This window comes from Littorina saxatilis, linkage group LG2 (genome assembly GCF_037325665.1).
Source record: "Littorina saxatilis isolate snail1 linkage group LG2, US_GU_Lsax_2.0, whole genome shotgun sequence".
Classification (NCBI taxonomy): domain Eukaryota; kingdom Metazoa; phylum Mollusca; class Gastropoda; order Littorinimorpha; family Littorinidae; genus Littorina; species Littorina saxatilis.
The window spans coordinates 41,965,325-41,992,380 of NC_090246.1; the positions used below are offsets into that span (position 1 = coordinate 41,965,325).

At 40.0% G+C, this 27,056-nt stretch overlaps 1 protein-coding gene across 1 annotated transcript in view; it reads right to left on the reverse strand.

Moving 5' to 3' along the window:
• The window catches only part of LOC138959014 (RNA-binding region-containing protein 3-like), a 27,201-nt gene continuing 145 nt past the window's right edge, over nt 1-27,056 (reverse strand). The window contains exons 1-15 of the mRNA XM_070330371.1: nt 27,051-27,056; nt 25,840-25,983; nt 24,980-25,027; nt 23,482-23,597; nt 22,956-23,048; nt 18,947-19,058; nt 17,426-17,494; nt 11,963-12,072; nt 11,307-11,593; nt 8,111-8,205; nt 7,601-7,700; nt 3,450-3,544; nt 3,138-3,196; nt 2,345-2,477; nt 1-280 (exon numbers count right to left, since the gene is read on the reverse strand). The exon at nt 27,051-27,056 is cut by the window's right edge and continues 145 nt beyond it. Of these exons, the coding sequence (XP_070186472.1) occupies nt 236-280; nt 2,345-2,477; nt 3,138-3,196; nt 3,450-3,544; nt 7,601-7,700; nt 8,111-8,205; nt 11,307-11,593; nt 11,963-12,072; nt 17,426-17,494; nt 18,947-19,058; nt 22,956-23,048; nt 23,482-23,597; nt 24,980-25,027; nt 25,840-25,983; nt 27,051-27,056 (1,512 nt within the window). The 3' untranslated portion in view covers nt 1-235. The remainder of the gene's footprint in view (nt 281-2,344; nt 2,478-3,137; nt 3,197-3,449; nt 3,545-7,600; nt 7,701-8,110; nt 8,206-11,306; nt 11,594-11,962; nt 12,073-17,425; nt 17,495-18,946; nt 19,059-22,955; nt 23,049-23,481; nt 23,598-24,979; nt 25,028-25,839; nt 25,984-27,050) is intronic.

Here is a 27,056-nt window from a genome sequence, read left to right on the forward strand (position 1 = left end):
TTTTAAGGTTTCAGTCCCAAAACATTTTTTTTCTTTCTCCAAACATCATAGTTGACAAAACAATACATTGTATCATAGGAGACACTTCAAGTGATTCATAACCTCACGCTCACAAAAGAAAGCAGTACAATCCATCTGTACACACTAAAATGACAGCAATAAACGGATGCAGAATGCCAGAGTGGGGCAGTCAACAACTTGAGGTGTCTGTACTGTGTCTTGCTGAGTGGTATTATCAGGACTTTCCTTCCTCCTGTTGCTTGGCTGACCGAGCAAACAGCTGCAACACAATGTACAAAACATGCATGCGTGAAGGGAAAAAACAATGTCCAAAGACAACATGAACAAATCATCTGCACAGAAAATGCCAGAACAACAACAAAAATGACAGTATTTCACTACTGTAACATTACTAAGAAGCAAGGACATGCAAACAAACAAATATTCATGATGCATTAAACACCAGTCTCCTAATATTGCAATTGCTTTAACTATTTAAAGGATATGTATCCTTACAAATGAAAACAAGCGAGTGACGTCTCATCTAATATGGTGAACTAGCACCCACTTCAACATCTCTTAGCAAAGTACAACATCAGTGTACATCTGGGGAAAAACCCAAAGAACACAACCCATCAATAGGGGGCCGGGTAGATCAGTTGGTAGAGCACTAGACTTGTGATCCTAAGATCGCAGTTTCGAATTGCAGGGACGGATAAGGGTCAACTTTATGAGCAGACTCAGAACCAGTATCCATGTCCTACCCCGTGTCACCACAGTGGTACATAAAAGACTTCGGTCATTCTGCCAGAAGCGCAGGTGGCTGATTACACATAAACACGCACACACCTGGGTAGCATGACTCTTGTTGCTGCTAGCTTTCAACTGGGAGGAAGCGACCCGAATTTCCCAGCATTGGGATAATAGAGTATATAAAATTTAAAATATTTAAAATAAATACCTGATGAACTCATTATGATGTTGAACTCAAAATGATGCATTGTCATGTAAGCACCATACTTTCATCTACAGTTCTCAATGACTGTTTGAGAGAAACAACCTATGTATATGTAGCCAAGTGCACTTCGCTACCCTAAACACTCTAATCATCGCATAGCGAAACAGCCTTGTGCACAGTACAAACGGGATCACCCACCCCATAGCAGACGATACGATGATGCGCGCGCACCTTGCCGGCGCAAATTCTAATAAAATACCTTTCTTTATATATCTACCTAACTTCTATCTTTCAAAGTCCCTTTTATCTTTGATATTGTCCTAATTATATTTAGGTTTGCATAGAAGTCACTGATTAGGCTGGATGGCTGCATATTATTGTGTTATTTACGATAATGCTTCGAACTGACCAAAGCGTCACTTTGACCTTGACTGGTTTTCATGTATCGTCGAGAGAAATTGATTCTCACAAACTCATCTTTGTCTTTTCAATCATTGTTTTGTCATTTTTGTATCACTATTACATATCCCGTACCTATGTTGCATATGATTTTAGTTTGTTTATAAGGATTTGGTTGTAATGAGTGATGCTTGGTTTCTCTGCAAAGATTCCTAATTTATGCAGACAGGTACTCGCGCCGGAATTTAGCCGATTCCATTTACTTTCGGACTTTGCCGCTTCGTACTAAGTCACTGTATAATTTTCCCCCAAGTAACGCATATCATGATGTTTGTCTAGGGTTCTTCTTTTTATCTGTATGATTTATGAATTTGTCCATTATTCCAGTTTAGAGAGTTTTGTAATTTTCCGCACTGAAGTTGGTTCAGTGCCTTCACTAGGACCATTGTTTTTGTATCCTACTAAATAAATATAAGTTTTTACGAAATGTTATTTATTGTAACGGAAAGCTAAAGGTCATAGCTTTAATTTGATGTATTGTTTGTTAGGATTGGTTATGTATTTGTTTAAATAACGTAGGGTAAAGCATGTGTAAGAAACACAGATTCCGTGTATCTGGCCGTATTCAGGCGATTTTTATTCTCGCCGGACGGCGCTTTCGATGCGGTCCGCGCCGGGGCTATAAGTATAGGCCGAACACCGGCATAAGGATGCATTCGCTCCTAGCAGCTGAACACGACACTACACTTGCTTCGTTGTCTTTGGGTTTCGCCTTCGGCCTCTACGCTTACTTGCATTGTTTTCTTGAATAAAAAGTTGAAACAAGACGCTTGGACTTGGGCTTCGATTCTACTACCTTCCACTCCTCCACTACATATATTTAGACTCGGAATGATGCATTTTAATGTTAGAACCATGATTTCGCTTCTTGTTGTCACCGACTTTAAAGAGAAGGAGGCAATACATGTTTGGTGAAATATGACGTACCACGGCCATGGGTTTCCCCCTGAGGACAAAAGCATTGGTGTCCCTGACAGCCTTGATGGCCTGCTCCTCCTTGCCCAGCGTCACAAAGGCCTGGCCTTTCATCCGACCTTCCTTCATCAAGCGGATGTCAAACCTGACCAATACACATCAACAATCAAAGAAACGAGGGGAGGAAACCCACAACATGAGTCCAGAATGAGTTATTCCAAAGTACTCTACTGGCTCATTATGAAATAGTGGAGAAGGCTGTACACAGGTCAATCAACTCACATCCTCAACATGTATCATCAGGATACATAACTGTGTCACTGAATTTCTCTGTGCCCATGTGTCCTGTTCCCTTGTGTTGTGTTGCCCTGTGTTGTTTTATATGTTGCATTGCTTCTTTCTACCTAAAAGCTTTTCAAATGCTGAGAGAACCCCACTGTGTGTGACACATAAGAAAAGAAAATCACTGCAGCTTCCGTTCTCGCTAAAAGAGTTTTCTTCAGTAAATATGTGAAATCTTGCATATATTCAATGTTGAGGAATGATGAAGTAATGCGTGAAATGCATCATTCTCAAAGACAGTCAATTCAATAATTTTCATAAAGACATGCACAGCATAATAACAGACATGAAATAAAGGCATGTGTACAGCACACAGCCAAAAATATTTGATGAGGCTGAGCTTTCTCTTGAAGCAAGGAGACATGATACAAAGTCCATGATTAAAATCAAATACAGCTGAAAACGTCTTTACAGCATTGCAGTTCTTTAACATCTGAATACTTTATACATTTCTGGAACTTACATGTTTTTCTCTGCTTCATTTTCCCAGTTGATATAGCGACCATAAATCCAGTGTAGATCCTAAAACAGATCACAAGAAATATAGTTTAAACACCCTCATGCAAAAATAAACCACAGTGCACAGGCAGTTCAGACTTTTCAACAAAATGATATTAACACAGTAAACTTTAAGTTACAAAATTACTCAGCATATAGAGGAAATGGATGAGAAAACGCAAAATTGTTACATGATTTCTAGCACATTTTTGTAGGCCTTCTGCAGACTCTGAAGTGGCAACCAATGTATGACAGAAGTTTTTATTAAGATACTTACCTCTTCTGTGACCTGTTTGGTAAGATTCTTGATGTACAGGCGACGACTCGGTTCTCCTTCTTTGTAGTTCCGGAATATACTGTGGTCTTCCATCTCTGGAAAAGAAAGCAATGTTTTCCTCTCCTTTGTTTATTAAGAAATCATATACAAAATCACGACAAACATCTACTATCAAACAGTTATTCACACACACACATGCACATACATCAGGCCTAGGAATGAGTAAAAGTGGTTTGGGCGTACTGACATTTCGGCCGGGGTCCAGGGGCCAGGGGCAGCACCCTGGTGGGGGGACCAGGGTGGCAAAGCTCCCCGGGAAAATTTTGCGTTTTAAGCATTTTTAAGGGCACACGAAGGCTCTTTTCTTATGCCTGTCTTACACTGTGCCGAATATCCTTGCGAAAATGAACATGTATTCGGCAAAAAAAGAGACGAATGGACAGGACAAAATACTGAAAATTCGAAGCCTTACCGATCATTGCGAATGCATACAAATCCATATACGAATGCCTTGCGGGCGTATTACGAACGTTGCGAGTGGCCCTGCGAGTGTTGCGAGTGCTTGCAAACATTTTACGAATAAAGCGATTATGCAATTCGCATTGTTCGTAATACTGCTCTTACACTGTGCCGAATTTCCCTTGCGAATAGAATTCGCCAATAATTCGTAATGATCGGGACATGGTCGCAAGACATTCGTAAATGTTCCTAACCATTCGCCCCCATTCGTCTTGTTGCGAATATTAGCAACATGCTTCTAATATTCGCAAGGAAGGCATATTCGTAAGCCATTCCTAATCATCGTAAAAGTATTCGTAGCGCTCGCAAGGCATTCGCAATGATCGGTACACATTCGCAAGCACTCGCAACCATTCGTAAGACATTCGCAAGAAATGTGTATATGGAAAGGTTATATTAGGCCCAAAAAAGAGACGAATGGACAGGAACAATATTGGCCATTCGAAGCCTTACGAATCCTTGCGAATGTCTTACGAATGGTTGCGAGTGCTTGCGAATGTCTACCGATCATTGCGAATGCATACGAATCCCTATTCGCAAGGACATTCGGCACAGTGTAAGACAGGCATAACGAATATTTGCGAATGCCTTGCGAGTGTTATGAATACATTGCGATGTTTACGAATGTTTGCAATAATATTCGGCACAGCGTAAGACAGGCATAACGAATGGTTGCGAATGCTTTGCGAGTGTGACAAATACATTGCGATGATTACAAATGTCTTGCGAATACTTACGAGTACGTTGGGGAAAAAGTTAAAAATATGACTTCTTTGTGAATATTAGAAACATGTTGCTATGTTCGAAACAAGAGACGAATGGTAGCGTATGGTTAAGAACATTTACGAATGTCTTGCGACCATGTCCCGATCATTGCGAATTATTGGAAAATGCTATTCGCAAGGGCAATTGGGCACAGTGTAAGAGTAGCTTTACACAAAAAGTAAACATCAATCAAGAAAGGATCAACAGAAAAATGCAGTTCAAGAGGTAACCTTTCCATGTTTTAATACTTTTATCCTTGCTCTGATCTGGGAAGTAATAATCAAAAGCTCATTACCACAAGATGATCTTGCAGCATACTCCATCCAGTGAACAGGTAGTAAGAAAAAAATCTAACACCAAACTCAGAATAAAAAGTCCTACAATGTCTTGAAACATTTGTCTCTGTTCCTGTGAAATCAAGCTACGATGCATAAAATCCAACACCAAACTCAGCATATAGAGTCCCATGTACACTAAGTCACACACTTTACAGAAAGGGCGCAGCTATAAGCTAAAAAAAACACTGTCAATTCTCTTCTGTTTCTTGGCTAGAGTGGCAGTCAAACTGCTCAGAGTGCTGAGCCTTTGACTGTGTCAGTGTGTGGCACTGTCCATCAGCCTTTGACTGTGTGGCACTGTCCATCAGCAAACGCTTGCCTGCTGCTTTTGACTGAGCAGGACCTGGCTTGGCTCCAAGAGCATTCTTTTTCTTTTCCCTCACCTCTCTATTGTTAACTTTTCGGCCATTTCTTCCACAGTTCATTTCTTCCACAGTTTTCAAATATCTTTCCCAGGCGCAAAGACTCTGTGATTGCAGCACATGGTAACAACGACGTGTTGAGGCCGGAAATGCCTGTTAGCTCGAGCAAACGGTATGATCTAGAACAGACCAAATAGGAATCACAACTGTTTGAGAATTCTTTTTATTTAAACATTTTTTTTTTTTAAGCAAACAGCGGTTTTGTTGTAGCGGAAATTCAACTCGTCGCAATTAGAAAAGGAATTCGTCGTATTTACAACGAAAGGCGTATCATTCCCAGGCCTGATACATGTACATGTTTTTGACGTCAACATCAAAGATCCAATCAAATGGTCTATATTGGTAATTGTCAGTAAGTACTGGTGTCAACATGACTGATGTGAACCAGTTGATTGGCTAATGGCGATGCGCTTAACTTTTCCACAGAACGTATTCTTCCGCCCTTTGCCTAAGCGAGACTGTACTCTCATCCTCAGAATTAATTAATGATAATGTATAGCTTATATTCTCCACATTACCAAATGACCATAAATTTCCTGCGGCTTAAAAGCAGAAGTGGGTTTTTTTCTGACAGATTCCATGCGCCTGTGCCACAGTGAAGCCCCCTGATCTAAAAATAGAACCCGCTGTGTCTCTTTTTTCAGTTTCGACTTTCGAAGATTTTTCTCATATGCCGTGTTAGTGGCATGTAGCTTATTATCAACATTACCAAATGATGAGTTAGTATACAATTCCCAGCGGCTAACAGAAAACACAAGTGTTATTCCGATAACGTACCATCTAGACCAGCATTTAGAAGTCGACTGACTCTGTCATACGTAGCAGACTACACTGAAATACGACTGCATCAGTTCAGTAAATGAATGGTTTCCAAATTATTATTTCAAGGCAAGAACAATCGGAATCGAAAACGTGTAGGGTTCAGAACTTTCTTACCATGTCATGTATAAGTCTTATTACCAGCCTGCCTCATGCGTGCAGACTCAGTGCAGTGTGACGGGCAATTTTTGTTTTTGAAATGAGACTGCAGTGGTTCGATTGCCCTAGCCTAGCAGACGACATAACAAATTAACATGTTGGGCAAATGTGACCGAAAAAACGATGGGGATATAATACGTGTAGGGTTCAGAGCATTCTTACCGTTCATATTTAGTACCAGACTCCCCGATGAGTGAAGATACAACGCGAGAAACATACCACATTTGTTTTGAAAATGTACTAACTGTCGACCAGTCCTTGGAGTCAATTCAAGGGGCATCATTCTGCACAGTCAATCCGTCGAACTCGAAGCTCGACTGAAGGTTTCGAATCGCAAATAACTAAGAGCACAGTCCTTTTTCCGAGTTCAAATGAGGTCTCTATGAAATATCATCACTTTTTAGCTTTACGCTACACTGGAATTTACCAACAGAAATTAAAACAAGAGTTTGCGTGTGACGAAAGCACAACACACTTGAGACAGCCCGCACAAAAGTAGATCTTACACGACCTGATCACACAGTTATGCCTATCCAAATGCGCGTTACAAAATGTGCGTTTTGAATCTTCCTTTTTCTCTGGTGGTACTGACAATATCGTTATTGAAACAATCCCAGTGCACTAAGGGATTTATAGAGCAAATCTCGAAAATAATTATTGAACTCAGCGCTATGCGCTTCGTTCAATAATGAATTTTCTCGATTTGCTCTATAAATCCCTTAGTGCACTGGGATGTCTCAATAACTTAGTGTAGCTGTAGTATACCCACTTCTCTTGAATAATAGTTTTAATGCTGTTTGGGGATTTTAAGTTGTTTTGTGTGTGTGTGCATTTTTGTGTGTGTTGCATGCTAGGTTTACAATATAACATAAGAGATAAATAAACTTTTTATGTAATGGAACATAGACTGACATTAATGGAATAATAAGGTAAAAAGACAAGGACTGTGACTGTTAATTTTCTTAAAAACCTCATATAACTACATTGTATTGAATATACAGTCATCCTGTGTACATAAGGCTCAACTGTGTTAGTTAAATAATTTTTAAAACGCACAGACAGACACACAGACATTTATATATCACATTTATTAAAACAATATGTAAAATAGACACAATGTACATCTTACCTCTGTGTGATAGTCTTCCCTTACGCAGCTCTGACTTGGAAATAAACTTTGTTTCCGACCACCCTTCTTCTCTCTCGTCGTTCTCACTTTCTTCTGCGGGCTGTCAGAGAAGTAAAAAAAACTTATCGGCACAAAGGTACTGAGCCATATGTCCGTGTATATCCTGTGTTATTCATTATCTTGTTCACAGGTTAGACTTGTAAAGCTATCAATGACATATGCAAAAAAAAGAAGAAAATTGAAGTTAGTAGTGACTGTTTTGCACTGCATTTTCAATCAAACTTTCCACAAATAACCCTTTCTTGTTTTTGAGTTTGATTTATCAATGTGGGCAGTCTATCTGTTTCAGATTTAAGATTTTGTCAATGACATACATGTGGCTAAAATTTCAAGGGACATTTACACATACAAAATACTGCCCTACGTGCATGAATTGGCGGGTCTGTGTCACTTTGTGAAACTGCCAATTACTTAAAACTACAGAAGAGAAAGACGCAAATATTTGTGTACCTTAGCTACTGGGGTAATAAGCCCAAAGCCAGTAGACTGAGCGCCTGCTTCTATTGTCTCTCCAGCTGCTTCCTCTCTCTGACTGCCAGAGCGTTCTGTTGCAAACAAACAGCGAGAACATGTACATCTATTAACACTTAAACAAGTCACGTGAAGCGATCTAAAAACATCAACACTAAAAGAACAGCCAACACTGAGACTACAAGTCATGTACTAAGGCTTCGCTAACCTAAGCCCCAAGACTGAGACGGGTCCAGTTCATCTCGCGAAGCATGTTCTTTCTTTCTTTATTTGGTGTTTAACGTCGTTTTCAACCACGGAGGTTATATCGCGACGGAGGGAAGGGGGGAGATGGGATAGAGCCTCTTGTCAATTGTTTCTTGTTCACAAAAGCACTAATCAAAAATTTGCTCCAGGGGCTTGCAACGTAGTACAATATATTACCTTACTGGGAGAATGCAAGTTTCCAGTACAAAGGACTTAACATTTCTTACATACTGCTTGACTAAAATCTTTACAAAAATTGACAACAGTGGAGTCCAGCTATAATGAACCTGGGTATAACGAAATCCCGCATTTAACGAACTGCCATTGATTTCCCGGCAGACAGCCTTCTATTTCTTACTTGTTACTTTCCGGCTACAACGAACCTTTTGAACTCATTTGCATAACGAACCCCTCTTATAACAAACACGTTTTCATCGCCCCAGAGCAGTTTTGTCTCTAAAAGTCACAAGGCTACAACGAACTGATGTCAATAATTGTCTCCAAAGACAAAAATACACAAACACAAGTGCACATCGCGTGATGAGCGAACTCCGAACAAACAGCGGGAGGTGCACGGAACAGCCACCGCCGCTGTGTTTTCACTATTCCAATCAGCTGCTAAGCTATGACTGTGCTCTAAAAAGTCACAAGGCTACAACGATCTGCGTGTGAGGCGAGATCAAAGGCAAGTCCATTGTGATAGCTGGGTGGCCTTGTTTATAGACACTGACCTTCTTCCCAGGGGTCATTGACCCAGTTTTAGCTATGAGAGGTGGTTCCCCTTTCATATGAGAGAGGAAACACTTCCTGCACCCAGGTCAGTGACCAAGTTTAACCTATGGGGAGTTTAACCTATGGGGTGGTCTCTTTGATGTCTTGAGAGGAAACTTGGCCAGGGTAGTACATGGTGTCTGGGTAGTACATGCACCAGAACTGGTGGACACCATGAAATCGGAGATTGATCAGAATGTACATGTACATGCTTTTACGCGACTTTTTAAATTTTACTTCTAAAATTGTGACAGTAAAGTGAACATTTGAACTATGCCTCTATGGATTATATTATGAAGCTGTTGAAAACATGCAGAGATTGTACTCTCCAAGGAAAGATCGATGGGACGATCATTTGAAGGTGACTGGGAAAACTTGTCTTAAGGCCATTTAGGGTTGAAAACTCTACAGCGAATTACTGATATAACAAACTAAAATGTATCTCCCTTGAGATTCGTTGTACCCGGACTCCACTGTATATTCTATACAAGAAACACTTAACAAGGGTAAAAGGAGAAACAGAATCCGTTAGTCGCCTCTTACGACATGCTGGGGAGCATCGGGTAAATTTTTCTCCCTAACCCGCAGGGGGACGCGAAGCATGTGAACATACATGTAGTGCGTAATTAACCAAATTTCTTTAAATGTGAGTCCATTTTCAGAGTAAATATAAAAAGAGGGCAGTGAACAGGCCAAAATGAGGGGTAGAAGCTGAGAGTTTTGGGTGTTAAATCAACAACAAAACCTGTTTCTAACACAAATTTGAAAAGAAACTAAGATTCTTGATATGCATAAATCAGAAGCTAGAAATGTATCACAAAATTTGACATAACACAAGATCTTTAATTCTTTTATTCAGAGGTTTTACATTACTTTGCCCTTCAGTTCATAATGTAGCAAACAGCGACTTTTTACCTTCTTGAAAAAACAAAAAACACCTTCTCTCCCTTTTATTTTCTGTTGTTGAGAATATAGCCTTAACCCCTTGACTGCCTTAGGACGGGTATACCCGTCATGCGCTTGTGCAGCCGCAGCGCCTTAGGAAACCCGTCTTCTCCGTTCAGGAATTTTCCAGAAATGCTACGTCACTGCTGACACACAAATAGCAGCCAATGGCTTGGAAGGATACCTCATTCTCATGAATAAACATAAATGGTGACGCGGTTTTGCGTCTGAAGGCTATTTTCGGCCTTGGCGACAGGGTAGGGGAGAGAAATCTCGACTCGTCAAAATGGCTAACGGTGACAGTCGACCGGGCCCTAGTAGGGACAAACAAAGCCGGACTGACGCTACAGGCGGTGCAAATGATTATGGATACTGACAGGGGAAAGGGGAGATCTTCTTTCGGACGATTCGTTGGAAACAGGTAGATGACAGTCATTATAATCCTTTCTTGGAGCAAGCAAAACAGCCGATGCGCCGAACTGATTTTTCAAAAGTTCATATTTAAACATCATTATAAGCCAAACTAATTATTATTTCAATGATTAGACACTAAAAACAGATTCTTGGTTCAATTTCCTTTAAAAATAACATAGGTTTTACTTACCTACCTACTGCCAGTTTGGAGCTAGAATTTTTTGTGAATTATTTCGGATGAGACGAAAAACCGAGGTCCCTTCGTGTACACTACATTGGGGTGTGCACGTTAAAGATCCCACAATTGACAAAAGGGTCTTTCCTGGCAAAATTGTTTAGGCATAGATAAAAATTTCCACCAAAATACCCGTGTGACTTGGAATTATAGGCCGTGAAAAGTAGGATATGCGCCGAAATGGCTGCGATCTGCTGGTCGATGTGAATGCGTGATGTATTGTGTAAAAAAATTCCATCTCACACGGCATAAATAGATCCCTGCGCCTTGAGTCCGAGTCTGGAGATACGCGCGCGATATAAGACTTCATATATAATAATTATTACACCCCGAACTCCAACATTCCCTGGCAGTCAGGAATGCACATACGCAAGTTTTGATTGGCAGCGAAAGGGTTAAACAACTATACACTCACTACTTAACACATCATCTTTCACCTTTTCCCTTCTGACACTTCACTTGAAAACCATAGCGAAAGGTTGCCCAAAAGACATGTCTCAGGCTGTGAATCTACCAAGGAAACAAATTTGTGGAACACTACAAGCAAATTTAGTTTCTTTATACCAGTTTCCCTGAGTAGTGTTGGAGGCAGCAGTGGACCAGAAATCTCCTCAGCCTCTGAGGTGACAGAATCGGCAACAGCACCGGGCAGTTTCAGCTGTATCCTGCGCTGACCACCCCCCTCCCCTGCTTGCTCAAACACCTCTCCAAGGGACACTGCCGAGGCTGAGGGTCTGGTGTCTGGGGCTGGAGGAGGGGCCTGGAACATGGCCATGGCCAGGCGCGCTCGCTTCCTGATCTGACGCTCGCTGTCTGGCTTCTTCCTTTTTCTGGCAGCTTCTTCTTTGGGTCTGCACATTTCCAGGAATATGTCAAGTACATGTACGCGCTGAGTTGAAAGTTTACACAGCCTACAATCCTTTAACCATACCAATGACTTTTTCTAAACTTAAAACTACATTTTGTGTACCTGTGTAAGTTGGACATCAATTAATTCCAAGCTAATTCTTAAACCATAGCAAATTTATTTACACAGAGCAAATGCAGCAACTTAGTCCATGTTTTGTAGTGGCTAAACCATCTCTGCATAGTATCAAAATATCTTGTATACAAATTGTTGAGACCGTTCAAAAACTTATCTTCTACACCCCTACATTAAATTTACATACCAGTGTGTGCACACACACACACAAACACATCCTGTCCATCCCATCCCATACCTGTTTACATCGGTATCACTTTCAAGCTCAGACTCTTCTGTACTGGATACTTCCATCTCCTCTGGCTGTAGTTTGTCCTCAAAGTTCACTGTCACTTCTGCGTCAGGAGCCTGCAAACAAATCCAAAGCAACATCACTTTCATGCACTTGCTCCAAAAAACATGTTCGGTTCTTGTGCATAGGATGTTAATTGTTGGATTCAATATACGCTCACCACGGTTTACCACAGACTCTACTCAGAGGGTCCCGGGGACCCCAATTTTAATTTTTAGGGTGTCCTAGGACACCCTTCACAGACTTTCAGAGGGTTCCAAGACCAGAGCATTTTGAAGTTTTGTGAGACCATCATGAAAATGCTATTTGGCAAAGTGGTTACACACAAAATTTGCCTCGCTACAGATCTGTTCGACATTTTTCTCATCTTCCAAAGTCCAGTCAAGTCATATGTTCTTGTCCATTCTATATGGAAACTAGTAGACAATTACAGTCTAAAAATCATTACTGACGGTAAGCATGGTAAGGCAAATTAAGTGTGTCCCGGGACCTGCTTTTTTCAACAACAGTTCGTCGTGGGACGCTCTTCATGAATTTCGAGTACGTCTTTTAACCGTTTAATGGTGGATGTTCCATTTGACAGATTGTCTTCTACTAATATAGTTTAGTTAGTTAGTTAGTTAGTTGTTGCTTATATGTGGCCATTTCTGCGAAAAGGGACCTTGTTGAGCTAAGCCTCTGATTGGAGAAACGCGGGGTCAAAGTTAGAGCAAAATGTAAACAAACTTTGCTGTGCTGACTGATGCCCACTTCAAGTTGAATTTCTAAAATGTTCAATGAATTATCAGCGATAGTACAATGAACAGCATTTAAAGTAATGGAAAATAGTCTTGGGATCAACATTACAAACTTCTACAAATGTTTATGTTCATTCCTCCTCAGGAAAAACACATCGAACCGATGACAAGTTGACTGCGATGATGCCGAAAATGCCGACAGAGTGTTTTGTTGTGCTTCGAGAAAAAAATTTTCGTCGCTAGTTTTGGTCAAGTTAAAACAACTTACCTATTTTTTTTTTAATGTTTGACAGTAAGCTTAATATAAACTTTCATCTGGAAGCACATTCAGCAAAGTGATGTGGCCAAATCATCACACAGCTACATTTCACTAGACGGATCTATACGCATAGTTCAGGTAGATCTGACTTTCACGCGACCGTAGCACTGTACGAAAAAGCAGACGACAAATGCAGTTGCCCGATGAAGAACAGTTACTCCCCGTTTACATCTTTAGTTGCTTCCCTTGCTAAAGTTACTGATATTTAGATCAGTGGTTACTGACTGGGGCATTCTGTTCTTTGCAGCTGTGAATTCTGATAGTGGAAGGGCAAGTCAGTCTTCTCAGTTGAACACGGAATGTTCTGCTGACAGAAGTCACTTTGGGATAAGACAACGATTTTGTTGACGAGGTCAATGCTGTTAATTCAGAATATTTTTGTTGCACTTCGCCCGGACATTATTTTGTGACTCCGAAGTCGAAGCAGATCTACTTTGATCACGATGGTGTTGTAAAGGTTCATGATGACAACGCACACTACTAATCGGTTAAAGAGTTCTCCAAGAGCATAGGCCTATTGCGAAGCAAGGTCTTCCTCTTCCTGATCGTTTGAATGCCCGGACATCGTAAATGAGAACCTGTTGCTCTAGCTTACCGTTTGCTGTCTCCACTTAGATCTATGACAGGCTACAATTTCAGGTAAGTTACCATATAGACTGCAGTGTGTGTTTTGTGTGTGTGTGTGTGCGCGCGCGCGCAGCTTGTGTGTGTGTGTGTGTTGTGTGAGGGTTTGTGTGTGTGTGTGTGTGTGTGTGTGTGTGTGTGTGTGTGTGTGTGTGTGTGTGTGAGAGAGAGAGAGAGAGAGAGAGAGAGAGAGAGAGAGAGAGAGAGAGAGAAAGAGGGGTAGATAGAGGAAGAGAGATGATAATGACAATGATGATTTTGATGATGATGATGATGATGATGATGATGATGATGATGATGATGATGATGATGGTGGTATGTGTGTACGTGTAGTATGTTTTTAAACTCCTCTTTTTTTTATTTAACCAATGTTACTCTCTTTCTCTCAGTTTGCTGGCGTGGAACAGCAAACAAGTCCAGCAATTCACCGGACAGTGCAACAACAAAAGACAGAAGTGCCTGGCCACAAAGCAGGTGTTCGACAGAATGGGGCAACAGCAATGTCCAGCCGGTTCCAGTTCCAAGGAAATCAGCATGGTTTACCCTTGGGACTTTGCTCAGTAGGTAAAGACATATTAATACTTTACAATTTGTCAGTATTTAAAAAAAAAGGGGGGAGCAATACAGTTATATTTGTGTTTATGTGCTGTTTTCTCCAACAAAGAAGTGCTCACACACACAGACACACACACACAGACACACACACACACACACACACACACTACATTTTCGATAATGTCACCATACCATACCAGCTTAGAAATGGCAAGTGGACAGGTACCCAAAACCAGACTTGAGCTGTGCAAATAGTGGTTAGTAAATAATATGTTGATCAACTCTGTGGTTGCCTTTGTTTCAGAGAAGCAAATCGTCTACCTTGCGAATGAGGCAGGAGTACAGAGGAGGGTAGCAACTTCAGTCTTCGGCATGGTGCATCAATACTTAGGCATGCAGTTTTGTGTGTGAATGAACAGCACAAATCCATTTTGAAAATGTCTTGATCGTCGGCCACATCAAGTTCGACCCTGATTGGCATTTCAGTTTGTTGAAAGTAAAGGGAGACGTTCGATAGCAGAGTGCACGGATGACATTTTCAATTCAGTGAAGTGATGGACAGACTGACAGACCCACGTGTGCAAGGACACACAGCACCATATGTTACTTTCTACAACTGGAAGCTGTATTTACCAAGGAAACTGAACAATTAATCCTTGTTATGAAATTTAGAAGTACCACAACTTCAAGTCGACAAGTGTGTGTTTTCAGCAGACAGCCTCAAATAGTTTGTGTTTGTATGTGCGTGGGTGAAGAAAGAATAGAACATGGCGGGGGGAGAGGTAGTATGAAAGAAGAAGAAATATTCGAGAAAAAAAATCATATGGCTGATTGTTTTTACATTTAGTCAAGTTTTGATTAAATGTTTTAACATAGAGGGGGAATCGAGACGAGGGTCGTGGTGTATGTGTGTGTGTGTCTGTGCGTGTGTGTGTGTAGAGCGATTCAGACTAAACTACTGGACCGATCTTTATGAAATTTTACATGAGAGTTCCTGGGTATAAAATCCCCAGATTTTTTATTTTTTTATTTCGATAAATGTCTTTTATGACGTCATATCCGGTTTTTTGTAAAAGTTGAGGCGGCACTGTCACACCTTCATTTTTCAATTCAATCAAATTGATTGAAATTTTGGCCAAGCAATCTTCGACGAAGGCCGGACTTCAGTATTGCATTTCAGCATGGAGGCTTAAAAATTAATTTATGACTTTGGTCATTAAAAATCTGAAAATTGTAATTAAAAATATTTTTTTATAAAACGATTGAAAATTACTTTTATTTTATTCTTCATCATGTTCTGATTCCAAAAACATATAAATATGTTATATTCGGATTAAAAACAAGCTCTGAAAATTAAAAATATAAAAATTATGATTAAAATTAAGTTTACGAAATCGTTTTAAAAACAATTTCATCTTATTCCTTGTCGGTTCCTGATTCCAAAAACATATAGATATGATATGTTTGGATTAAAAACACGCTCAGAAAGTTAAAATGAAGAGAGGTACAGTAAAGTGTGCTATGCAGCACAGCGCAACCGCTACCGCGCTGAACAGGCTCGTCACTTTCACTGCCTTTTGCACTAGCGGCGGACTACGGTGATTGTGAAAAAAATGCAGTGCGTTCAGTTTCATTCTGTGAGTTCCACAGCTTGACTAAATGTATTAATTTCGCCTTACGCGACTTGTTTCTTCTGCATGGGAGGAGAGAATGATAGAACAAGTCGCGTAAGGCGAAAATACAATATTTAGTCAAGTAGCTGTCGAACTCACAGAATGAAACTGAACGCAATGCCATTTTTCAGCAAGACCGTATACTCGTAGCATCGTCAGTCTACCGCTCATGGCAAAGGCAGTGAAATTGACAAGAAGAGCGGGGTAGTAGTTGCGCTAAGAAGGATAGCACGCTTTTCTGTACCTCTCTTTGTTTTAACTTTCTGAGCGTGTTTTTAATCCAAACATATCATATCTATATGTTTTTGGAATCAGGAACCGACAAGGAATAAGATGAAAGTGTTTTTAAATTGATTTGGAAAATTTGATTTTGATAATAATTTTTATATATTTAATTTTCAGAGCTTGTTTTTAATCTGAATATAACATATTTATATGTTTTTGGAATCAGCAAATGATGGAGAATAAGATAAACGTAAATTTGGATCATTTTATAAATTTTTATTTTGTTTTTTACAATTTTCAGATTTTTAATGACCAAAGTCATTAACTAATTTTTAAGCCACCAAGCTGAAATGCAATACCGAAGTCCGGGCTTCGTCGAAGATTACTTGACCAAAATTTCAACCAATTTGGTTGAAAAATGAGGGCGTGACAGTGCCGCCTCAACTTTCACGAAAAGCCGGATATGACGTCATCAAAGACATTTATCCAAAAAATGAAAAAAACGTTCGGGGATTTCATACCCAGGAACTCTCATGTCAAATTTCATAAAGATCGGTCCAGTAGTTTAGTCTGAATCGCTCTACACACACACACACACACACACACACACACAGACACACAGACACACGCACATACACCACGACCCTCGTTTCGATTCCCCCTCGATGTTAAAATATTTAGTCAAAACTTGACTAAATATAAAAAGACGAAAAAGTAAAAATTAGGGTAACGTTACAAAAAGGGCAATAACTCTGGAATGAAACATTATTTTGACCTAAAACCATACAAGTAATAATGGCAGATGATTGAACTTACTATTTCCCGGCAAAAGTTTGTTTTTAAAAGTTTGGCCATTTTAAGTCATTTTGGGGGTATCTCCAAAAAAGGGTCATAACTCCGTGAAAAATAAATTTGAAGGTCTGAAATTCTCACATCACGTTCTAAATATAAAAGTCTGTCAAATAAAATCCAAAACTCAAAATCGATAAATTTGTCAACAAGGTCCCTTTTCGCAGAAATGGCCACATATATACTAATATAGTTTCATCAGTGCGTTCTCAGACATGGTATAATAGCTTGCAGCAGTAGACCAGTCACTTCCTGTGGGAGCCATGCATGGTTTGTAATACTTGTGAAGAGTTGCTCAAAAATGGCCATCATGACCACTTCTTAGATCCACCATGACAACATCTGAAAGGAAAGACAACTGCATGACAGCCCCCTCTCCTCACACACCCATACAGACACACAAACGCAGACTTTCTCTGTCTCTTACCAAGGGAGCTTGTGCAGTGACGGGACCAAAGGGAGCCGGGAGATCCATCTTGTTCATCAGATGAAGGACCTGGAGACAAAACGGCACATAGCACAATTCATTACTAGCTGACATACAAAGTCTGACATGAAAAACTAGCCTTACACTTTTTGAACTTTTTTCTTCCTGTTTCTTTAAGTCAAATGAAACGTCCAACATTAGCAGTCTATCTGTTTTGGGGTTTCTCTTGGGGATTAACACAAACAATTCTGTATCATCAAAACCTCTTCCAGATAAACTGCACTAACAAGGGAAAATGTTATTTTCTTCAAGAGATTGTTGTGACTGCTATGTTGTATGGTTAACAGGACTGCATAGAACACAAGGTACCTGCAGCTTAGGCTTACCTGCAAAGTATATCTGAAACTTTCATTACACTCACTTAATTACTGTCTCAGAGATTTATTTTCTGTGGCAAATGTGCCAAAATGGGCATACAAATGACAGCTTTTTTATTATTCTATTTTTTACAGTTTTTGTAGTTCTTAGCACTACCTTTTGGTCATTGTGAAAAAGTTTCAGCACCTCTGGCAAAATGACAGCCAAAGCTTTGTCAATTTGCGGAATGCCAACACCAAACAAAATCCCTGCAGTCTAAAGAAACACCAATGCTTGAGCTATGTGTAGCTTGAAAGATCATAGATTACTGACTGTGGCACAGAGTTACAAAATTGTTCTGTACATCAAGCAAACAAGAAGGGCAAAGCCCATACGACTCACATGCTTTACACATTTTTCCTACCAAAATACATGTGACCTTGACCCAAGGTCAAGGTCATCCAAGGTCATGCAACACAAAGCTGTTAATTCAAGACATAGGAAGTACAATGGTGCTTATTGGCTCTTTCTACCATGAGATATGGTCACTTTTAGTGGTTCACTACCTTATTTTGGTCACATTTCATAAGGGTCAAAGTGACCTTGACCTTGATCATATGTGACCAAATGTGTCTCATGATGAAAGCATAACATGTGCCCCACATAATTTTTAAGTTTTAAACAGTTATCTTCCATAGTTCAGGGTCAAGGTCACTTCAAAATATGTATACAATCCAACTTTGAAGAGCTCCTGTGACCTTGACCTTGAAGCAAGGTAAACCAAACTGGTATCAAAAGATGGGGCTCACTTTGCCCTATATATCATATATAGGTGAGGTATTGAATCTCAAAAACTTCAGAGAAAATGGGAAAAATGTGAAAAATAGCTGTTTTTTAGGCAACATTTATGGCCCCTGCGACCTTGACCTTGAAGCAAGGTCAAGATGCTATGTATGTTTTTTGGGGCCTTATCATCATACACCATCTTGCCAAATTTGGTACTGATAGACTGAATAGTGTCCAAGAAATATCCAACGTTAAAGTTTTCCGGACGGCCGGACGGACGGACGGACGGACGGACGGACGACTCGGGTGAGTACATAGACTCACTTTTGCTTCGCATGTGAGTCAAAAAGAGACCCAACAAAACTTATACACATGTACCTGTACATAAAACCTCGGACAAGCTGCCAGAGCATTGCTGATGTTGGCCAGGATGGACGGGGATGGTGGAGGGTACAAATAGTGCAATCTCCTTCGCCTTGGATACTTGAGCCTGCAGAGAAACCAGCAAAATAAGAAATACGTATATCTAGACAAATGTATTTTTGGCAACTATGCGTCTTCTCATCATTCTTGCTATGTACTCCACATCTACCAGTTACAATTGCAGTTGTTCAGAATGTTACTGCTAACAATGGCAACCTGAACAACAACGACAAGAAAAGTACACATGCTACACATTGTAGTGTGTATCCACTACTATCCAGAGTAGTGCCCTGTAAAGATAGGTACACGGGAATGCATCACCCAGTGCAAAGAACTGTGTACTGGGATGTTCTCAGATAAATATGCGATGAGGGGGTAAAACTCTTACCGAGAGCTGGAAGGTTTTTTGGAATCAGCAGATAGCAGTCAACTCTGTGATTTTTGAGTGTTGTTTTCATTGTCTAATAAAATTTCAAAACTTGTCTTTTTGATATGTGTTTATTTACACTGTACGATCACTGTTTTTGGTAAAAATGCCTATTTTAAACTAGGTGGATTTGTGGCATCAGTTTGCTTAACCGCGCAAATGCTCTTCCAGACACTATATAAAAGTTTCTATCACATACTATCAACATAATATGTTTTATGACATGTTGCACCACACATGCATCCAGAAAAAAACATCATTGTGAAGAAAATTTTATGAACTAGATCGTGGCTTTTTTTGTGTGGCCATGCCACAAGGATACCCCTTTCAGTTCTGAACATTAGTGAACAACTTTGTGCATAGCATGTGTCATCTTTATATTTATTCATGAGCCCAGGGTAGCTGAGCAATAGTAGAAGTAGTAAGGTAGTTGTGGTTTAAATAAACGGAAAGGAGGGAAAATGAGAAGGTCAGCAATAATATCATCCTCAGAGGTTTCCACCTGCAACTGTCAAGACTGCGCACCAAGCAGCGGGCATATGCAACACGTGTTTGCTGGAGTTTTGTGTGTAGTGCTGCAAAAGTTATTTCTGCCGACTGCTTTGCGCACGTCATATTTTTTTAAATAACGCAAGAGCGCTTTGTTTTTAGGTTTCCTCTTTACCAGCATTGTCAGGACCGTACAGATTAAAACCGAACCGCATCAGTGCCAGTGTCTTGATGCAATGTTCACACATACGAGACGAGTTTTGCTGTACTTATTATTATCTTTTTATATTTAGTCAAGTTTTGACTAAATATTTTAACATCGAGGGGGAATCGAAATGAGGGTCGTGGTGTATGTGCGTGCGTGTGTGTGTGTGTGTGTCTGTGTGTGTGTGTAGAGCGATTCAGACTAAACTACTGGACCGATCTTTATGAAATTTGACATGAGAGTTCCTGGGTATGAAATCCCCGAACGTTTTTTAATTTTTTTGATAAATGTCTTTGATGACGTCATATCCGGCTTTTCGTGAAAGTTGAGGCAGCACTGTCACGCCCTCATTTTTCAACCAAATTGGTTGAAATTTTGGTCAAGTAATCTTCGACGAAGCCCGGACTTCGGTATTGCATTTCAGCTTGGTGGCTTAAAAATTAATTAATGACTTTGGTCATTAAAAATCTGAAAATTGTAAAAAAAAATTAAAATTTATAAAACGATCCAAATTTACGTTTATCTTATTCTCCATCATTTGCTGATTCCAAAAACATATAAATATGTTATATTCGGATTAAAAACAAGCTCTGAAAATTAAATATATAAAAATTATTATCAAAATTAAATTGTCCAAATCAATTTAAAAACACTTTCATCTTATTCCTTGTCGGTTCCTGATTCCAAAAACATATAGATATGATATGTTTGGATTAAAAACACGCTCAGAAAGTTAAAACAAAGAGAGGTACAGAAAAGCGTGCTATCCTTCTTAGCGCAACTACTACCCCGCTCTTCTTGTCAATTTCACTGCCTTTGCCATGAGCGGTGGACTGACGATGCTACGAGTATACGGTCTTGCTGAAAAATGGCATTGCGTTCAGTTTCATTCTGTGAGTTCGACAGCTACTTGACTAAATATTGTATTTTCGCCTTACGCGACTTGTTTAATGATTGTTTTAATATCAAAAAACAAGAAAGGTAGGTTGTTGGAACGTTTGTTATTGACAAAACAATACATTCACAGATATTTCGACCCAACGGTCTTTTAAGTGAACAGACAAACAAATATTCCTACAAAATTTATCTTGATGGAATCAGTTTTCGCCCACTCGTCAGGAAGCCGAGCGAATGAATGAGGAACGTTGGCAATCTCTTTGTTTTTGGAATCTTTTAATAACTTTGATCGAAATAATGTTTAATTCTGCTACGGAACGGAAATGAAGCCATCTTTGGGACGTAACAAACTTTGTACGTTGATCTTCTACATGTAACGTAAGAATGTTCTGTCTCCATTGTCATGTTTATTTCTAGGGCTCCATGTCACAGAAACAGGCACATGTTTCTGAGAACAACCCTATGAAATAGTCAGATTACATGTACTTGCTTTCTTGACAAAACGCTTCGTTTTCAGAAGAGAGAATCTTCACATAACTCATTGAAAGTATAAACTTTAACCTCAATAATAATAATAATTAATATTAATAATAATAATAATAATAATTGTTCTCTCTCTCTCTCTTTCTCTGTCTTACACACATACACACGATTGCACACATACACGCGTGTGCACACACGCACACACACTTGCGCACATAAACATGCAAAGACACACAAGCCACGCGCGCGAGAGAAAGGCTCTAGAGAGGGGATGACGTCACGTTGCATTGACGAAAAAACATTGTGACGTTGTCTAATTGCGTGAGCATAATTGCTGTAGTCTGGGATAATAATAATAAATTCCGAATAACTCTCACTTAGTCTTTAACACACGTCATATGCATTTAGAGCGCTCACTTCCCTTTGTTCATCAGATCTCTAACCTCACAGTTGTCTAGACAGGGTAGCAAGTGTTGGACTGGCTAACACAGTGTAGTTGTCTAGAAAGCAAGGGCGGATCAATTCACTTTGGAGGGGGGGGTTACAAAATGACTGCGAAGATACAAGTTGACGGCGCCGAAGGCGCCTAAGCCTCTAGGGGGGTCCGGGGGCATGCTCCCCCGGAATTTTTTTTTATCCAAAGAAGCAAAATAGAGCTATCTGGTGCATCCTGAGCCAATAAATTACCTCTTTTTTGGGGGGGTGGGGGGGGTTACGTAACCCGTGTAACCCCCCCCCAGATCCGCCCTTGAGAAAGGGTAGCAAGTGTTGGACTGGCTAACACAGTGTAGTTGTCTAGAAAGGGTAGCAAGTGTTGGACTGGCTAACACAGTGTAGTTGTCTAGAAAGGGTAGCAAGTGTTGGACTGGCTAACACAGTTGTCTAGAAAGGGTAGCAAGTGTTGGACTGGCTAACACAGTTGTCTAGAAAGGGTAGCAAGTGTTGGACTGGCTAACACAGTTGTCTAGAAAGGGTAGCAAGTGTTGGACTGGCTAACACAGTGTAGTTGTCTCAGGCATGGGAATTAAAAATTGTAAAAAAGGCTGAAAATTTGTAAGTAATAAAAAAGTCGACTGCGCGAAGCTCCCCCGGAATTTTGTTCTCTCCAAAAAACCCAAATGGTGCAATTTGGTGTCATCTTAGCTCCAAGTTTGCCATTTAATTCAGTTTTAAGAACCATTTTTGCCTCCCCCATTTTTTTTCGGCGGAAACTTCTGCTTTTTCGGCGGAAGAAAAAACCAATTCGGCGGAAATTTGCCTTTCGGCGGACAATTCCCATGCCTGTTGTCTAGAAAGGGTAGCAAGTGTTGGACTGGCTAACACAGTTGTCTAGAAAGGGTAGCAAGTGTTGGACTGGCTAACACAGTGTAGTTGTCTAGAAAGGGTAGCAAGTGTTGGACTGGCTAACAGTTTTCTAGAAAGGGTAGCAAGTGTGTATACGAAGTATGATGTGCAATTCTTACCCCCACTGATGAAAAGACAAATCAAATGCATTATCCTCCTGTTCATCTTTTTTTTCCTCTTCCTTTTTGTTCCCCTCTTTGGCCTCCTGCTTTCTGTTGTTCAAATGGGAAGAAATGGCCCAAAATCAAATCTCATGTTTACAGCAACACATGCACATATGCACAGACATACATTTAAAATAAAACAGCATTTAAATACATGAGTGTAATAATTATGCACAAGATGCTAAGTTAATAATTAAACAAGCTTTATATTTTTCCAGTGTAAATCATGCACTGGTGCATTATGTAACAAAAAAACATTTTCATAGTTTACCTGGCAATTATTGTCTGAAATAATTATGCGTCAAGCAGAAAGCAAAACAAATTCTGTTCTGCCCTGACCCCATTTGTTCATGTAACTTTTGGTTTTTTAATCAAAAAGTGAGAAAAAAAAGACAAACTAAGAGAAACTATGATGGGTTATACCAGGATTGAAAAATTTAAAAAAAGACAGCTAAAAGACAAAAAAACAGAAGTAACCTACACTGCATCAGGCTGTGAGTTGGTGACGGGAGGAAGGTGTTGACCATCAGGACCGCGAGCAAACTCCACCACCAGACGACAGCCCAGCACCTCCACCTGGTGCAGTTTACCCACCACCTGTGCACACGCATCAACATGGTGTAGTGTCAACACAGGCAGGTAAGCCATGCAGTACGGTGTTACCTGTCACAACAGGACACCCAGGGGACCAGCCACAAGTGTTCAATTATATTACAGGTGTGTTCTCATGATAGATGAGACTCAAGTCATATACCGGCACGGTGGCCTAGTGGTAAGGCGTCCGCCCCGTGATCGGGAGGTCGTGGGTTCGAACCCCGGCCGGGTCATACCTAAGACTTTAAAATTGGCAATCTTGTGGCTGCTCCGCCTGGCGTCTGGCATTATGGGGTTAGTGCTAGAACTGGTTGGTCCGGTGTCAGAATAATGTGACTGGGTGAGACATGAAGTCTGTGCTGCGACTTCTGTCTTGTGTGTGGCGCACGTTATATGTCAAAGCAGCACCGCCCTGATATGGCCCTTCGTGGTCGGCTGGGCGTTAAGCAAACAAACAAACAAACAAACAAACTCAAGTCATATCAACCGTTTGAGCTCATGAAGACCAACAGGGTTGATATGCATGAGAAAATGTCTCAATGGGTGGGAACCAGCCACGGGATCGGATTGGTTGAAACCACAAACAAATCTCAATTTCAACCAGTCGGACCAAGCGGTTGCAGTTTCCCACCCAGCTGGGCACTTTCTCATGCACTTCAGCCTAGGCGTTCTTTATTTGGAAGTGTCCTCTCCGCAGAGTGGCCTTACACTACAGGTACCACGTACTCCACTTGCAACAGACAAGCTGTTCTTCCTTGGCTAGTTTACTTCCACAACAAACGACCCTGTGAAGTTTAGTGTTTTGGATAGGATGTAGATGGCATTACCAAATTCCCAAATACAATGGTTCCCTCTTGAGTTCTTTTAAAACCAAGTGAATTTAGGTCTTCAAAGAGAAGGAGTCACAATGGATGTACATTTACATTACGAAGAAAAATCTGAGGGAACATGGTCAGAAAAGAGAGAATTTGAGTCTTACAAATGTTTTCAGATTGTAAGGTTCAAAACACAACTGCTCCGAAACAGCAGACTTCTAATCTAATTATAGTATTTACTAATACATGTAAAAGGTTTTAAACACTATACCCAATGCAAACATTTCATATGATTTAAAGTTGCTGCAATAAATGAGTATAGATCTACATTTGGCTCTATCTCCTGGTTTACACTCAGCTTTTAGAAGTTTAAGTTTAGAACTAGATTTTTTTTTAAAATGATCCAATGTTTATCATACATTCATAAAGTAAAAAGACGTCAAGATGTCCGTATATTCGACTACAAACTTTCATTTTCAAACACTAATCAAATAACGTGATCTAAATCATATTATTCACATAGAATTCAGGTGACAGCACACCATTACCAGTGGAAAGAATGAAACATACCTGGGCTGCAATATCTTTTGTGGAAAACTCTGCAAATGCAGTGTGTTTCTGAAAATAAACAATTACAAATAATCAGATTGTGGATTATGATTGAGAAATCTTCACATTATTGTTAATACTGTATAACACATGCTGTGTGTGTGTAAATGGATGGGGTAGGGGTAGGGAGTGGGGCTTGGACAAGTTGGATGTGGAAGGGCTTAATTGTGTCAGGGATGGCCAAAACACCTGCCGTAACGCCACGGACGAGTAACAATCCGCTGTGCTAAAAGGAACTGTCTGGCAGCTTGCTTGGCTGGTCAGTGAAAATACTGGGCAAATACAAAACAACTTTCGGTTGTACTATTGAGTTTCAAAGTGGCACACACACTGCACATGCAGAAACTTCTGCCATCTGCAAAAAACTCGCCATATTCTATGGTGTATCGAGAATATAAGTCTCCAATCTCAGATGTGCTTTCGGTGTTTGATTCGACCTGCAGCCAGGCCGTTTCTATTATCAGATGAACCTGATAAAAAAATATTTAAAATATTGATGCCGAAAAAAATGAGAAAAACAAACAACACACAAAAGAGAAAAGATCGACCATTTAAAAAACACTGCTGGTGAGTGAATGCTGATAGCGGAGAGGAGAGTTGCATGATAGAGTTCGATGGGGAGACCATGGTGGGTTTTATTTAGTGGACATTTAGTAAGAATACAGAGAGACAAAAATAAATTAAAGTTAATTGATAAGCTGGCGAGTTATCTAAAAAAAATTTTTGGCCATCCATGTGTTGTGTGTGTGCGTGTGTGTGTGTGTGAGTGCTTGCATTCATGTGTGCATATGTGATCACACACAAATGCAGCTACAACTTACCAAAGGGCCTTTGTTTCCCATGACACGCACTCTCACAGCACCGAAGTGTCGCAGAAAGTCTTCCTTCTCCTCCTTGCTCAGTGACGATGGCAGGTGACGAATAAGCAATGTACCGCCACCCATTCCGTTTCTTGATCTATCCAACTAGTACATTTATGAAAGAAAAGTTATAATAAAGATTTTGCAAAGTTTCAAGTACACCATAAGGAGAGATGAAAAACTTAACCAGCTCACTGGAATATCTTCCATTTTTTGTGGCACCTGCTTTACAATAATCTGTGTGTGTGTGCATCTCACATGGAATATGTAATATTTTGATACCTCAACTGCTCAAGAAAAATGCATCAAACAGTAAATCTTTACAAAGATAAAAGTAACTTTTAATCCTTTTTGATGTTGTGAACATCAACAAGTAATTAAAGTACATAATTATATATCAGGAAATTAATAATGTTCATACACACAGCGCCTACATCAGTACATGTCAGTGTTGTGTGCGAGCATCTCAGCCTGCTTGTGTAAACACCTTTTTAATCTTGAGAACTAATATATATATAGTTCAATAGTCTGTGCCGTGTGCCTAATTCTTGCCTTTTTAACAAGCAAGCTGTTCCAATAAAATCTTGGAACCTATCAAATCTTTCAGGGTATTGATAATGTCAAAGTCAAGTCTTTTTTCAAGAAGTCTACCACTGATGTAACGAGGAAAAATACGGACAAAATCTGTATTGAATTTAGTAAAACTACTATCCGGAAACATTCCTTTTCTAAAAGAGTTGCACCACCATGGAACACACTGTCTGATGTTGTTAAAAATCCACAAACTATTAACACTTTCAAAAATCTGCTGGACATACAAAAACTTATGACGGAGTCACTTTATTTATTGAGTAAATACGACTTTGAGCATGTTAATATGATTGACCTGCAACAAATTTGATAATGAGATGGGACGCGAAAAAAAGCCGTGAGGCTTATGGATACCAATCCAGCCCCTAACCACTACTACTACTACTAAATAAGGTAAACAACAAATAGAGGGATCACTGGACGTGGAGATCACAACACTCAACAGCTTGCATTTGCAATCTTCTTTCAAGATTATTTTGCGAACGAGTCAAGTTACACTAACTGAATATGATGGATAATATGAAGAGCTAAAAAAGCAAGCTCGAGCAAACCGTCTATGGGCACTGTTTTGATAAACTTGCCTGCAG